This window comes from Pseudorca crassidens, chromosome 10 (assembly GCF_039906515.1).
Source record: "Pseudorca crassidens isolate mPseCra1 chromosome 10, mPseCra1.hap1, whole genome shotgun sequence".
Classification (NCBI taxonomy): Eukaryota; Metazoa; Chordata; class Mammalia; order Artiodactyla; family Delphinidae; genus Pseudorca; species Pseudorca crassidens.
Genome location: NC_090305.1, coordinates 86781646 through 86796679, shown reverse-complemented (window position 1 = coordinate 86796679; position 15034 = coordinate 86781646). Strand labels below are relative to the sequence as shown.

The following is a 15034-nucleotide window of genomic DNA, read 5'->3' as shown; positions in this document are numbered from 1 at the left end:
GGCAAGTTTTGGAGAAGGTGCAGCATGATTTCCCATGGGCAGGCCCCGCGTCTTGCACATGGCAGCACAGACCAGCGCATGAGAGCACGGGCCCAGAGCCAGATCCAAGCCCATCTACTTACTACGCCTTAGTTTTCTTCTCTGTAAAATGAGAATAATAAAAATAAATACACCAAAGGTTTAAGTGAGAATTAACTGCATTAATTCAAGTAAAATATTCAGAATCATTCCTGGCATGTAGTAAGCACTGCATAAGTTTTACCTGTTTTCAAAATTATAATTAACACTATTTTTCTCATTTATTATTATCATTTTATGTGGGTTTTGCAAGATAAAGTTAACACACATAAAAACACTTAGAACAGAGGCTGGCACACAGTGTGGCCTCAGTTAACGTTAGTTGGGTTTATTGGTATTAATTTGCATGTACTCAACAGATATATGTTGAATATGAATTTGTATGTATGTGCTGACACCACAACTGTTTTTTTTTTAAACCAGCATAAAGAAACTGTTAAGGACCAGATCAAAATTATAAAATGTGAAAGATTTATCTGCAGCACCTCATTAGGAGGAAAGCAAAAAGGGTTTTACCAAACTTGGAGTAATTTTATGGCATAAAAACACTGGCCTTAGAGAAGAAAGCCAGAGTCAACCAAACGCGAACCCTTTCTGGAAGGTCAGGACTCTCTGCTAAGTAATAAAGAAATAACAACAAGAACAACATCTGCTAACATTTACGGAGCACTTACCATGTGCCCAGCACCATGCTAATACTTTTCCATAGCCAATATCACAGTTAATGTCCTTAAGACTCCTACTAGGAGGCAGGCCCCCCCACTTGCCAGATGAAGAAACTGAGGTTAAAGGTCACCCAGCCTCCCCAAGGTCACCCAGCTTGTTAGGGACAGACAGAAATGCCAGAACAATGCTCTTAATCTCCACGCAAAGTAGTTCCCTGCGGATTGGACAGATAAAAAAATCAAGAAAACTTTCAGAAATCAATAAAAGATGGACAGTTCTGTCTTGCCAAGAATGGATTATCATTTCATAAACGAAAGGGTATGTTCAGTAGGAAGACAGGAGGGAAAAATCTCAGAATAAGTCCAAGAAATGACAGTAGCCTTGCATAGAAATACGTGTGTGTGAGTGTGCATGTGACACAACAGCTTTTTTCTTTATCATTTCGACACAAACCTGTGACTGCTTCACACACACCTCTTTGAATCAGCATTTGAGAAACACTGCTGTATCTCGTCCTGCCATTATAAACCTAATACTTTCATTCCCATTTCTTATTTGTGGGAAGTTAAATAACCACTATCTAAACCATTATTAAAACTTTGAGTAGAGGAGAAACTGGAATTAGATTAAGCCAATTCTGAAGTCTGCCCAGGAAAAGGGCATTAGCAGCTACAAAATCACAGAATTTAGCACCGCGTAAAGGAAACAAAAGAACCATGAACCTGAAAGATGCTACCATAGTTTTTAATGTTTTTTTTTCAGGACCCAAAGCCCTACAGAGTCCCTTCCCTGCTAGGAGCCCATTCAACAGTTCCACATCTGACCCTGACCCGACTGTGCCAACGTGTGAACTCTGGGTTCACCCCCTCATATTCGGCACTCTTCCTCTGCCACCCACCATTCAGGGCTCATTCCCAGGAGAACACACAAATGTTTCAAAAACCTTTGGGGAGGAACCAAACTGCAAACAGTTCTTCATGAGAACCTTTTCTCATAGTGTGTGTCTTCCACCGTACGACACAGCTTTGCCCGTCCCTGTGAACAAAACGGGGTTCCCATCATGTAAATCCATCAGCTTCACACTCCTAAAGGCCAGGAGGTCTGGGTTAGGAATGAAACTGTCTCTCCTCATCAAATACCTGCACATCTGAGCTTAGCCCAAATGAAGAATATAAAACTCCTCTTTGGACAGACCCTGGTGGATACCTATTTTAAAAGAAACCAGAACCAAACCCCCCCATCCTGAGTGGGATGCAAAGGGATAAAGCAACACATATTCAAACGACAAAACACTATTGGGCCGGGCATTGTCCTAGGCCAGTCAGCCTGCAACAGGGGTGAGTCTGTCCCCCGTGGACATTGGTGGTGTCTGCAGACAAATTTGGTTGTCACAGCTGAGGGAGGGGAGCTACTGGCCTCTAGCAGGTGGAGGCCTGGGATGCTGTTAAATATCCTGCAATGCCCAGGATAGCCCCACATCAAAGAGCTATCTGGTCCAAAGTGTCAACAGCACTGAGGTTGAGAAACTCTGTTCTAGGCTCTGGGGACACCACAGTAAACAAGGAAGAGACAGAAGTCCCTGCCCCCTTGGACCCTGCAGTCTAGTGTGGAGAAACATATCATAAATGGAACACATTAGAAAAGTATAGACTATGTTATAATGTAAGTACTATGGAAAAAAACAGAGCAGGGCGAGGAAGACTGAGAGTTTGGAGGGAGAGCCACTGCATAGAGCGTGGTCAAGTAGGCTCGGTGGGAATGACATTTAAAGGAAGATGTGAAGTTGGTTGGGGAAGGAACGAATGCTATTGCTCTCCGGACAAAGAGAGAAAGAGGGGTCAGCAAGTGCAACATACAAAGGCCCAGAGGTGGAAGGGTCTGGAGTATTCCGGGAATGGTGAGGACACTGGCTGGAGCAGAGGGAGCCAGGAGAGTGGCAGCAGGAGATACAGTGAGAGCAGACAGGAAGCTTTCCCATACAATCTGCCTGGTACCATTTTAAGGGTCTCGAGTTTTACTGATATTAGGAGCTACTGGAGTGTTTTGAGGGTTCTGAGGAGAGAATGACATGATGTAACACATTTTAACACGGGGTTTCTCAACCTCAGCAGTGACAATTTGGGGTCAGATAATTCTTCATTGTGGGGCTGTCCTGTGTACTCGAGAATGTTTAGCAGCATCTCTGGCCTCTACTTAGTAGAGGCCAGTAGCAACCCCCATCCATTGTGGCAACCAAAAATGTCTCCAGACATTGCCAAATGACACCTGGGGGGCAAATCACTCCTAGGTTGAACACCAGTTTTAACAGGAACATTTTGGCTCCTGTGTGAAAAAACCACTGAAAGCGGGTAAGGACGAAGGCAGGAGACCAGGTAAGGGACAGTCACCCAGGTGAGGGCGGGTGGCAGTTTGAACCAAAGTGGAGGCAGAGGAGTTGGTGACAAGTGGGCAGATTCTAGACATATTTTCAACTCCAAGAGACAATCCAGAAAATAAAACTGAGAGACAAAATAGTTGCAGCAGTCTTCACCTTCCAATTTCAACTTTTTCTAAGCAAAATTAAAAAAAGGGAGGTGCCCCGGCAAAGACTTAACGACAAAAAGCCACGAGGAGGCCCTGAACGTGCAGCCCTTGTAGAGTCATACAACAGATGTTGATGACAGTACATTAGACAACTGTGGAAAACAGTACTATACGGAAATTTTGCCAACCCCATATATTTATTCACAGATTTTATTTCACTGGTTTATTTCAAAGAGCATGTGTCTGCTCCACAGACAAGTTTTACAGCGTTTTTAATTTAGCCTTCCTCTGCACACCAGTTCTGTCCCGCACCTGTTTCCAGCTTCAACGTGTGAAGCCAGAGCTTCCCACATCCCCGAATTTTTCTTTACACGTGCAAGCTAGCTCCTGAGGACGTTCAACCCTTGCAAGCCTTTTTCTTCTTCTTTTTTTTTTTTTTTTGCCGACTCTGAAAAAGAACAGGCCCCAAATCCTCCAACGTGAGTTTCATGACATTCACTTGGGTTTTTCCAGATGGTATTTTCCTCGCTCTCTCAAACTCATTTATATTATTTATCAGCTACCATCAAAAAGGTTCCAAACAGTCCGGTTATTTCTTTCAGGACCACACACACACACACACACACACACTCTCTCTCTCTCTCTCTCTCTCTCTCCCTCTCTCTCCCTCTCTCTCTCTCTCTCTCTCTCTCTCTCTCTCTCTCTCATTCTGGCCATGTAAGCATTTGCTTATAGAAGCAAAAGCAGAGACTGCTCGGTAAAACACTGGTCCCTTCAGCCGAATGCAGATAAAGCCCCAATGAGCATAACCAACAATACCCTTTACACACTATTACTCCACACCCCCAACCCCCAATGCACACAATCTAGGCTCACACACAAAACAGCCATTATGAAGAGAAACCATCAACTAAAGGCTGGTTTTAGGCAACTAACTGCACAGGAGGTTTCCTTCCAATCTCTGTTAAGCATCTGCCAAGAGGCTGCTTCAGCCACCCAGTCAGTGGGTGCGCTGTTCCCACATTTTCTTCCCCGAAGTGGATTCAGACTCTCACACAGCCCCGAAAGAAGCAAACCTGGCTACACTTTCCACTAGATCAAGTACCAGAGCCATGTGCCCCAGCAGCTAAGATCACACCACCTCACTCCTGATTCAGCTGTCTCTCTTGAGTCACCCTGATTTCTGGACCCTCCTCCCCTCGGCCAGCCAGGGCCCTTCACCCAGGCCCTACCCACCGAGAGGGGCGGGAAGGAAGGTCTGAGAAGGGTGCAGAAGCACTGCAGAACCTTCCAGTTTCAGCCTCATCTTACCTCACACTGAGAGAGGCGGAACTAAACCCTCTCTACTCACGGCCTCAAATGACCATCTCCCTCTTAGTAAACATTGGAAATGTCCTGAGTAGCCACAGGGCAGAGAGAAAGGAAGACACCCAACCCGTTCCGATGGACGAGTGGGAACGGAGCCAGCATAGGAAGTGGGCACTAGGGGTGGTGGGGCGCCAGAACAGCAGATGTCTTCATTCCTCTCCCAAAAAGTTTTTTAAATCCCCAGAGAATTAAACACTTGTCGCTGCCCAACAGGGGACACTCCCCAAACCCTCCATCTGAAAGCTTCTTCCCCTCCAGGGAAGGCCTGCATTTGAACGGAACCCTATAGCCCGAGGAGTTCAAGCTGGACGAGGAGACACGCCCCCCGCTCCCGCCACCCCCCTCCGGCTGCTCGCCACCCCCCGCCCCTCCCGCGCTGGGGTGCAGCGGCCGGGAAGGTGCGGGGCGGGCCTTGGGAAACCTCACCTGGAGGCCGCCTGGGGCGGGTTTTCCCAGAGGGGTGGTCGGACTCCTAAGAGGCAACAACACAGGAACTAATTGCTTCCCTCTAACATCGCGCTCGATCCACCCCAAGCTCTCCCTCTCCAAGTGTTCAGCCCGCTGGGATATTCAGGAAAAGGATTCACTCGAAACTCTTTTTCCTCCTTCCCATCCGGACAGCGTCCGGGCCCGGCGCTCCTCCTCCCCCACCTCCGCGCCGCGGCACTCCCCAGCCCCCAACAGCTCTCAGCAGCTGGTATCCCCAACCGAGGGTCCCCTCGTCCGCGCGGCCCGTCCCGGGCTGCCCGCCGCGCCCCCAAAGTGCGCCTGGGCGGAGAACCCCGTTAGCGCACCGGCCCAGCGGTCACGGCCCCCAACTGCGGGGGATCAGTTCGCCCTCTGCCCCGGGGCAAGGGCACGGGGTCCTTGTCCCAGAGCCCCGGCGAGCGGCTTTCCTCGCCCCAGGGTGGGAGGCGCGGGGTTCCCTAGCCGCCGGCCGCGCCTCCCTCCAGCTGTCACCACTCACCTGCTCTTCAGAGGTTGACTCTTGAGTTCGTAATAGGTTTTGGGCTCTTCGTGAAACTCCTCCCCGACTTCGAAATCCGGCACGATCCCCGATTCCGACTGCATGGCTCCCGCTTCCCGTCCTCCCACTGCTCCAAAGTGAGAAGCGAGCCTGGGGCCGGAGGGGAGGTGGCGGGGCCTGGGTCCCCCGAGCGGTGCGCCCCCGCGCAGTGCAGAGCTCAGCCCGCTGGCCCGCGGCGGCCGCCAACCCAGGCGCCCGGAGTTTACACTCGCACCCAGGCGGGAGGGGCGGCTGCCCGGCGCCGCCTGGGATCTGTAGTCCCTGCCGGGCGGGGTACTCCCGGCTTGCCAGGAAAGCCGCTGCCCCTAAAACTACAATTCCCAGAAGGCCAAGCGAGGGCAGAGGCAACGTGGTAGACACCGCTAGTGCAACTCCTGTTTGGATTCATTGTCAATGTCAGCAGCTCCTGTCCCTCCTCTCTCGCCACTTGCTTCAACGGTACAGACGTGGCTATTTAATATTAATAAGAACGGACTCAGCCCTGCTCTCCTACCATCACTCCTCCTCCCAGCTCACACATTCGCGAGGGCACGCCAAGTCCTTATTTTTTTAAAAAAAGGGTTTTGACACTGAAAAGTTTCAGCCTTCAAGCCTCCCTTAAAATAAGACTTTCTGTCAGGCTACATGCTTCCCAGCGCTGCTGCGACAAATCCACTTGTCCTCGGTTTGGAACTGAGTGGAGGAACTTTCCTTCACTTTGTAAGTAAAACAGTACTGTAGCAAGTGTTCTTGTGCGTTCCTTTTCCGTAACTAACTCAATCTGGGCTTTTACAATACTGTTCAGCCATCTGGATGACTCTCCCCTTTATCCAATTAGCCACTTCTAATCTAAAGCGGTACTTGAAAGGTGCGGTTAATTTTAAAACGCACGAAGTTACAAAACAGCGTCGTCACTGTCTGCTTTTAATTTCTCAGTTGGCTGGGAGTTCAAATGAGATTGTCCTGACATTTCAGACGTGCAGTTGTGGGGGATCGTGAAATGTACAAGCGTCAACCCCCCACCCCCACCCCACCTTCCCGGCACTCATTTAGGTAACAGATTAACAGGCTCTGTTATGGCTCGTTTGAACTTCCAGTCTTTCCCTCTGATTAGTTTCAGTAGAGTGTTTTCCTCCTTTTAAAAGTGTTTTGAGGCATCAGGGAGGAAGTAGAGAGTTAGAGGGTGGCTTTTAAAGTTCTAAGACCCACAGTTGAAATCCCGAGTCCTTCTCTAAAGTGCTGTGTAATCGTCAGCTTGTCACTTGATTCCTAGAAGCCTTAATTTCTTCATCTGTAAAGGAGGAGATTGGCAAACTTGTTTTTTGAAGCTGTTGCAAGGTCAAATGCAAGAGAGTGATTTGTAATCTATAAAAATGCTGCTCAATGGTCAGTTTTATTTATTAGATCTTGAAGATATACCTTTCAGACTAACACTTCATCTGTGAGTTTGTCCTTTCAAAAGTAATAAATTAAATGATCACCCTGGGAGAAAACTCTAAGGAGGCTAGACTAATAATGGGCACCTCCCAGGAGTTGGCTGTTTGCTAGTTTGCCTCACATGAGGCATTTTTAGGTTCACATTAGGTCCATACCATTAAAATATGACAGAACATGAACCTTCCTAAGAAAAATAGGCTTTTTGTGCTCATGAATATGGGATCCCAGATTCCATGATAGAGACTGCTGGAAATTAGATGTTAAAAGTTTAAAAAAAAAAGTGTTATTCTCTGCCAGAAGGGAGAGGAAATGTAAAACATGCAGGAAACATTGAGTCTAGACTCCTAGTCTCATCTTGTTTCTCAACTGTAGGTGGTTGGAATGTGGTAGAAGGGGTTGATTATCATAATAAGTTTGGGGTATTACAGGCATTTAAGGGGTATGGGCCAGAGATGCTATACATCTTGCACAATGACAAACTGTCTTGTCCAAATATCATTGGTACCCGCGTTGAGAAACACTGGAGTCTTCTTAATCTTCTAGTTCACCAGAAGCCTTTTAATGTGAGGAAAGCTATGGACCCTCTCCCCAGAAAATGTAGATGAAAACAAGATTCTTGTGCATAATTTTGGTCTGTTGACCTTTAAAGGCTATCAAGGACTTCAGTTAGAACTGTAGTTTATAACCTCTTTAGAACTATAATGAAACAGTCCATTTTGTCATTATATCCAATAGTGACCTGCTAGACCTAAGGGACCAAACCCAAAGGGGAAAAAACTGTCAGAAAAGCTAACACACCTGAACTTAGCTCCAACTAAGTAAGCTTGCCCATAGGTACACAGAGAAAGCTGTTATTTTTTCCCCTACACCTTTTCTTCTGATCTCATCCTACTCTTGGTTCGTCCTACTCTTCCATTACCTATAGTAGGGTTACTGATGGCAGTGCCATCGCTACCCAGTGGGAATGGATATGTGACTAGTCCTGAGCCACCAGTGGGTCCATTCTCCTAGCATGGTGATTCCTTTAGGGATGGACACAGTACCCTAACATGACTAGAAGTCCTCCTTGGGACTTTTCTTCTAGGGCAACTGGGGAAGACTGTCTGATTCTTGGAAGCACAGTGCTGGATGGAAGGAACACTAGAGCTTATTACTTATGGCCCCAAAGGGAAGCTGATCAAAAACGAGAGAGAATGAGACAAGATCAACAATCAAAGAGAAGCGGAAACAAGCAAAACTGAGAAATAGAAAACAACGATAACATTGTTTCAGCTCCCTGTTCCAACCATACCTGAAACCAGATATCCTTGGACTTTTCAGATATATGAACCAACAATTTTTTTTCTTTTTAGTGGAACTGTTTTGGTTTACGCTTCTGTCACTTGCAACCAAAAGAGCTTTGAGTAATTACCTTAAAAACCTTTTACTCCATTTAATGGACAGTTTTCTGTGGACTTCCATACCATTAATTCATGTAACAAAAAGTTGGGGATGGCCCCCTGGCAGATGACCCCTGTAATCCCTCTTCATTAGTGAATTAAACCCTAGGAGTAGATGCCTCTTCTTTTAAAAAGGTGATAAAGATTAATAGCTCCATACATTTCAACCAAGGACCATGCCTGTTAAAAGCACCAAGGCAATGGCTAGAGACTGTAATTATTGTCATTAATAATATGACCTATATTTATGTAATACTTTACTTTTTATACACATTTGTCACATGGACCTCTTATTGGAGCACTTAAAAATCCAGCAAGGGGAAAGAAATCATAAAGATCAGAGCAGAAATAAATGAAATAGAAACAAAGAAAACTATAGCAAAGATCAATACAACTAAAAGCTGGTTCTTTGAGAAGATAAACAAAGTTGATAAACCTTTAGCCAGACTCATCAAGAAAAAGAGAGAGAGGACTCAAATCAATAAAATTAGAAATGAAACAGGAGAAGTTGCAACGGACACCACAGAAATACAAAGCATCATAAGAGACTACTACAAGCAACTCTATGCCAATAAAATGGACAACCTGGAAGAAATGGACAAATTCTTAGAAAGGTATAACCTTCCAAGACTGATCCAGGAAGAAACAGAAATATGAAAAGACCGATCACAAGCACTGAAATTGAAACTGTGATTAAAAATCTTCCAACAAACAAAAGTCCAGGACCAGATGGCTTCACAGATGAATTCCATCAAACATTCAGAGAAGAACTAACACCCATCCTTCTCGAACTCTTCCAAAAAATTGCAGAGGAAGGAACACTCCCAAACTCATTCTACAAGGCCACAATCACCCTCCTACCAAAACCAGACAAAGATACTACAAAAAAAGAAAATTACAGACCAATATCACTGATGAATATAGAGCAAAAATCTTCAACAAAATACTAGCAAACAGAATCCAACAACACATTAAAAGGATACCATGATCAAGTGGGATTTATCCCAGGTTTGCAATGATTCTTCAATATATGCAACTCAATCAATGGGATACACCATATTAACAAACTGAAGAATAAAAACCATATGATCATCTCAATAGATGCAGAAAAACTTTTGACAAAATACAATACCCATTTATGATAAAAACTCTCCAGAAAGTGGGCATAGAGGGAATCTACCTCAACATAATAAAGGCCATATACAACAAACTCACAGCAAATATTCTCAATGGTGAAAAACTGAAAGCATTTCCTCTAAGATCAGGAACAAGACAAGGATGTCCACTCTTGCCACTATTATTCAACATAGTTTTGGAAATCCTAGCCACAGCAATCAGAGAAGAAAAAGAAATAAACAGAACACAAATTGGGAAAGAAGAAGTAAAACTAACAATGTTTGCAGATGACATGGTACTATACATACAGAATCCTACAGATGCCACCAGAAAACTACTAGAGCTAATCAATGAATTTGGTAAAGCTGCAGGATACAAAATTAATGCATAGAAATCTCTGGCATTCCTATAAACCAACAACGAAAAATCAGAAAGAGAAATTAAGGAAACACTCCCATTCACCATTGCAACAAAAAGAATAAAATACCTAGAAGTAAACCTACCTAAGGAGGTAAAAGAACTGTACTCAGAAAACTATAAGACACTGATGAAAGAAATCAAAGATGACACAAACAGATGGAGAAATATACCATGTTCTTGGATTGACAGAATCAATATGTGAAAATGACTATACTACCCAAAGCGATCTACAGATTCAATGAAATCCCTATCAAATTACCAGTAGCATTTTTACAGAACTAGAACAAAAAAATCTTAAAATCTGTATGGAGACACAAAAGACTCTGAAGAGCCAAAGCAGTCTTGAGGGAAAAAAATGGAGCTGGAGGAATCAGACTCCCGTACTTCAGATTCTACTACAAAGCTACAGTAATCAAGACAATATGGTACTGGCACAAAAACAGAAATATAGATCAATGGAACAGGATCGAAAGCTCAGAGATAAACCCTCGCACCTATGGTCAACTAATCTATAACAAAGGAAGCAAGGATATACAATGGAGAAAAGACAGTCTCTTCAATAAGTGGTGCTGGGAAAACTGAAAAGCTACATGTAAAAGAATGAAATTAGAACACTCCCTAACACCATATACAAAAATAAACTCAAAATGTATTAAAGATCTAAATGTAAGACAGGACACTATAAAACTCTTAGAGGAAGACATAGGAAGAACACTCTTTGACATAAATCACAGCAAGATCTTTTTTGATCCACTTCCTAGAGTAATGGAAATAAAAACAAAAATAAACAAATGGGACCTAATGAAACTTAAAATCTTTTGCACACCACAGGAAACTACAAACAAGACGAAAAGACAACCCTCAGAATGGGAGAAAATATTTGCAAACAAATCAACGGACAAAGGATTAATCTCCAAAATATGTAAACAGCTCATGTAGCTCAATTAAAAAAACAAACAACCCAATCCAAAAATGGGCAGAAGACCTAAATAGACATTTCTCCAAAGAAGACATACCAGATGGCCAAGAAGCACGTGAAAAGCTGCTCAACATCACTAATTATTAGAGAAATGCAAATTAAAACTACAATGAGGTATCACCTCACACCGGTTAGAATGGCCATCATCAAAAAGTCTACAAACAATAAATGCTGGAGAGGGTGTGGAGAAAAGGGAACCCTCTTGCACTGTTGGTAGGAATGTAAATTGATACAGCCACTATGCAGAACAGTATGGAGGTTCCTTAAAAACTAAAAATAGAATTACCATATGACCCAGCAATCCCACTACTGGGCATATACCCAGAGAAAACCATAATTCAAAACGATACATGCACCCCAATGTTCATTGCAGCACTATTTACAATAGCCAGGTCATGGAAGCAACCTAAATGCCCATCAATAGACAAATGGATAAAGAAGAAGTGGTACATATATACAATGGAATATTACTCAGCCATAGAAAGGAACGAAACTGGGTCATTTTTAGAGACATGGATGGATCTAGAGACTGTCATACAGAGAAAGTAAATCAGAAAGAGAAAAACAAATGTCATACATTAACGCATAGATGTGGAATCTAGAAAAATGGTACAGATGAACCAGTTTGCAAGGCAGAAATAGAGACACAGATGTAGAGAACAAATATATGGACACCAAGGGGGGAAAGTGGCGGGGGTTGGTGGTGGTGGGATGAATTGGGAGATTGGGATTGACATATATACACTAATATGTATAAAACAGATAACTATTAAAAACCTGCTGTATAATAAATTAATTTAATTAAATTTTTTAAAAATCCAGCAAAGATAAATAGGCAAGGGTCCCCATTTTAATATGCATTGAACATGCACTGCTTATGAACATGGCATTGTGTTGGGTACCCAGACTACAAGAATGTGTTTGACTTCCTTCCTGCCCTCAAGTGGCTTGAAGTCCAGGAGTTGAGTCAAGGTTTGCAACACAATGAGAAACCATACCCAAGGCAGCAAATGCTGGGCAGTGATAACCGGTGTGTGATTTATACTTTTATATTCATTTATCTTAACAACTATTTATGGAGCACCTATTCTGTGCCAGCCACATTATGTGCTAGATACAGGGGAAATAGCAATGATGAGCCACCTGTATTCCCTGTACTCAGGACGTGGTCCCTGCCTTTTTAGGAATAGGAATGAAAATGATTTCATGGATAAATAAAGTGATAGACAGGTAAATACTACAAGTGTCTGAAAAAGGAGCAACCACTGAGGGCAAGAAAGAGATGAGTTCTTGGAGGAGAAAAGAAAGGAAGAAAGAAAGAAAGTGGAAGGAAGGAAGGGAGGCAGGAAGGGAGGGAGGGAGGAAGGAAGAGAGAGAAAGAAAAAGAAAGAAGGAAAGAAAGAAAGGAAGGAAGAAAGAAAGGAAAGAAGAAATCTAAGGTATAAAATATGAAAACTACCACCAATTCACAGAAAAAAAATGAGAGAGAAATATGTTAATAATACCACAAGGATTCAGTAAGACAAACCCAGATATTGAGAAATTCTACAAGACATTGAGAAATCTTCAAAAAACAAATAGCATGAAATAAAGGGGAAGGAGGAACTGGTACAGGCTTTTAAAGATTTAAAAGACAGATATGTGAATTACATCTTGATTTTAAAAATGATCTGGAAAAAAAAAGAGACATATCACCGAAATACATTTTGCAGACTTTATCTGAGTTCTGATTTGAGCAAAATAATGAAAATATTTATTATTAATAATAAATTTTATTATTATGTAATTTTTATTTTATTTATTTATTTAATTTAATTTATTTATTTAATTTTAATTTTATTTATTTAATATTTATTTTATTATTATTTAATATTTATAATTAATAAATAATCCAATGCAAAATTTGTGAAGCTTGGATATGAAGCTGATTGCAATGGAGCAACTGAAGAGTCACCAGGGTTAAGAGCTGGGCAATGGGTCTGGGGAGAGTTTTACCTTGTTAAGAACTGTTAAAGAAAAGATTATTCTGACACTTATTGAAGAACAGTAAGCCCAACTTTATTCAGGGGGACTATCGCCATAGGTGTAGGAACTATTGCAATGGGTGGGGTTTTGCAGTAGAGGAAAGATATTGGGCTCAACTTCAAATACAACAAGGAAAGGTGGGGGTTTATATCCAAGAAACAGAATCTGTATTGGGGTGTGGAATGTGGTCAGTGGGTAGAAGATTACTAAAAGTGTAGTGTAATTCTTGGCTTAAACTGACCTAACAGGATTCTTGCTGAAGGCAGGCTCGGGTAATCAGATATTTCCTGGGGGATGGCGGGGATGAAAAAGGTGATCAGATATTGAGGGTGGGAGGTGCTGGTTAAACTGACTTGACAGGATTCTTGCTAAAACTGGTCAATGCAAGTGGAAGTCCAAAAGTCAAGGCCTGGCTGGGAAGAGGATTCAGAGGAGACTGACTAAAATTTCGTCAAGGAGAGATTCAAAGCAAAGAAGTGGCTTTTATAGGCAATACAGCCAACATTTTGTAACAACTTTAAATGGAATATAATCTATAAAATATCGAATCGCTACGTTGTACTTTTAAAATTAATACTGTATAAATCTACTTCAATTTTTAAAATTAGAAAAAAATTTTAAAAATTTTTTAAGAAGAAGTGTCTTTTATAGCTCATGAGGCCCAAAGCCAGGCTGTGGCAGCAGGTGACTGTCACCCCACAGTTATCAAGGCAATGGAGGAAGAGTGGTTTGACCCTCGTCTGGACTTTGACTCTAAACCCAATGCAGAGCTATCAGTGAAAGTCATGCTTTCATTCTTGTTCCAAGTTATCTTCGGCCACAGGAACTGAAGTAAGAAGGAGAACACCAAACATTCCATAAGATAATATAGCAGAAAGAGGAGATATACACTCCAAAGTGGGCATTCCTGCTTCTCTGAATTCCTATAAACAGCTACCAAAGTGAGGTTACTGGCTTGTATGTAAAATATTTAAAACATATTTTTCTTATAGAAAAGTAATAATTTTTTTCATTAGAAAATACAGATAAGTAACAGGGAAAGAATTTTAAACACCCATAATACCACTATCCAGAGATATTTGTACCTAGGTATATATATATATATGATATATAAATATATATATCATATATATAATTTCAATAAATATTCAGAAGGAGATCATACTAAATATACCACTTCATCACCTACTTTTCCCTTTCATGTAGTATTTTAAGTGGCTTTCCTTGTCTATAACATCATGTTAATGTTTTTAAAATATACTTTCCATTCAGTAAATTTACTAGAACTTATTTTTCTAATTTCTGTATTGCTGGACCTTTAGATTGTTTTCCATTTTTCACTATTACAGGTAATTTCGCTCCTAACCTAGTAACTAAATCTTTGCTCCCATCCACAATAATCGCCTAGAAATTGAATTGCTAGGCCAAAAAGCAGGCATGCTTTTGAAATTTTTTCAAGAGGGCTCTTTCTAGAATACAAATCTCATCTTGTCCTTTCCCTAGTTTAAAATTTTAGGATCCCCATTGCTCCAGAATAAAGACCAGGCCCTTTAACGTTGGATACCCAGCTCTCCGTGTCCTGGATCTTCCTACCCCTCTGGACCTCCTCTGAGATCACTCCCTGACTTCCATATTAAGTAGCTCCAGTGACCCCAAACTGCTGAAGCTCCTGGAATATGCCAGTCCATTTCTCTCTGTCTGGAGCACCTTTCTCTCCTCTTTTGCCTACACACTTCTTTAGCCTTTAAGACTGAGCTCAGACGTTATCTCCAGGAAGCCTTGCTCTACCCTGCCAACCTTCATTAAGTTCCCTGTTGGTTTAAGGGCCCCATCCCTAAGTTTCCTAGATACACTATCTCCAGTACCCTGTATTGTAATTTTCTGCTTAACCTTCTGTACACAGCTCCCACCACCCCACAACCCTACTCCCATCACCACCACACACACACAGCCAACGCACCCCTCTCCCTGCCCAGA

At 42.5% G+C, this 15034-nt stretch overlaps 1 protein-coding gene across 8 annotated transcripts in view; it reads right to left on the bottom strand.

Annotated features, from left to right (window-relative positions):
- The window catches only part of MITF (melanocyte inducing transcription factor), a 223798-nt gene extending 217958 nt beyond the window's left edge, over nucleotides 1-5840 (bottom strand). For 5 of the 8 annotated variants that reach the window (XM_067755171.1, XM_067755173.1, XM_067755181.1 and 2 more), the window contains exon 1: nucleotides 5603-5840. In XM_067755171.1, the coding sequence (XP_067611272.1) occupies nucleotides 5603-5706 (104 nt within the window). In that variant the 5' untranslated portion in view covers nucleotides 5707-5840. The remainder of the gene's footprint in view (nucleotides 1-5602) is intronic. The other 3 variants (XM_067755179.1, XM_067755175.1, XM_067755176.1) reach the window with 1 other exon arrangement.
- Between the last annotated feature and the right edge of the window lie 9194 nt (nucleotides 5841-15034).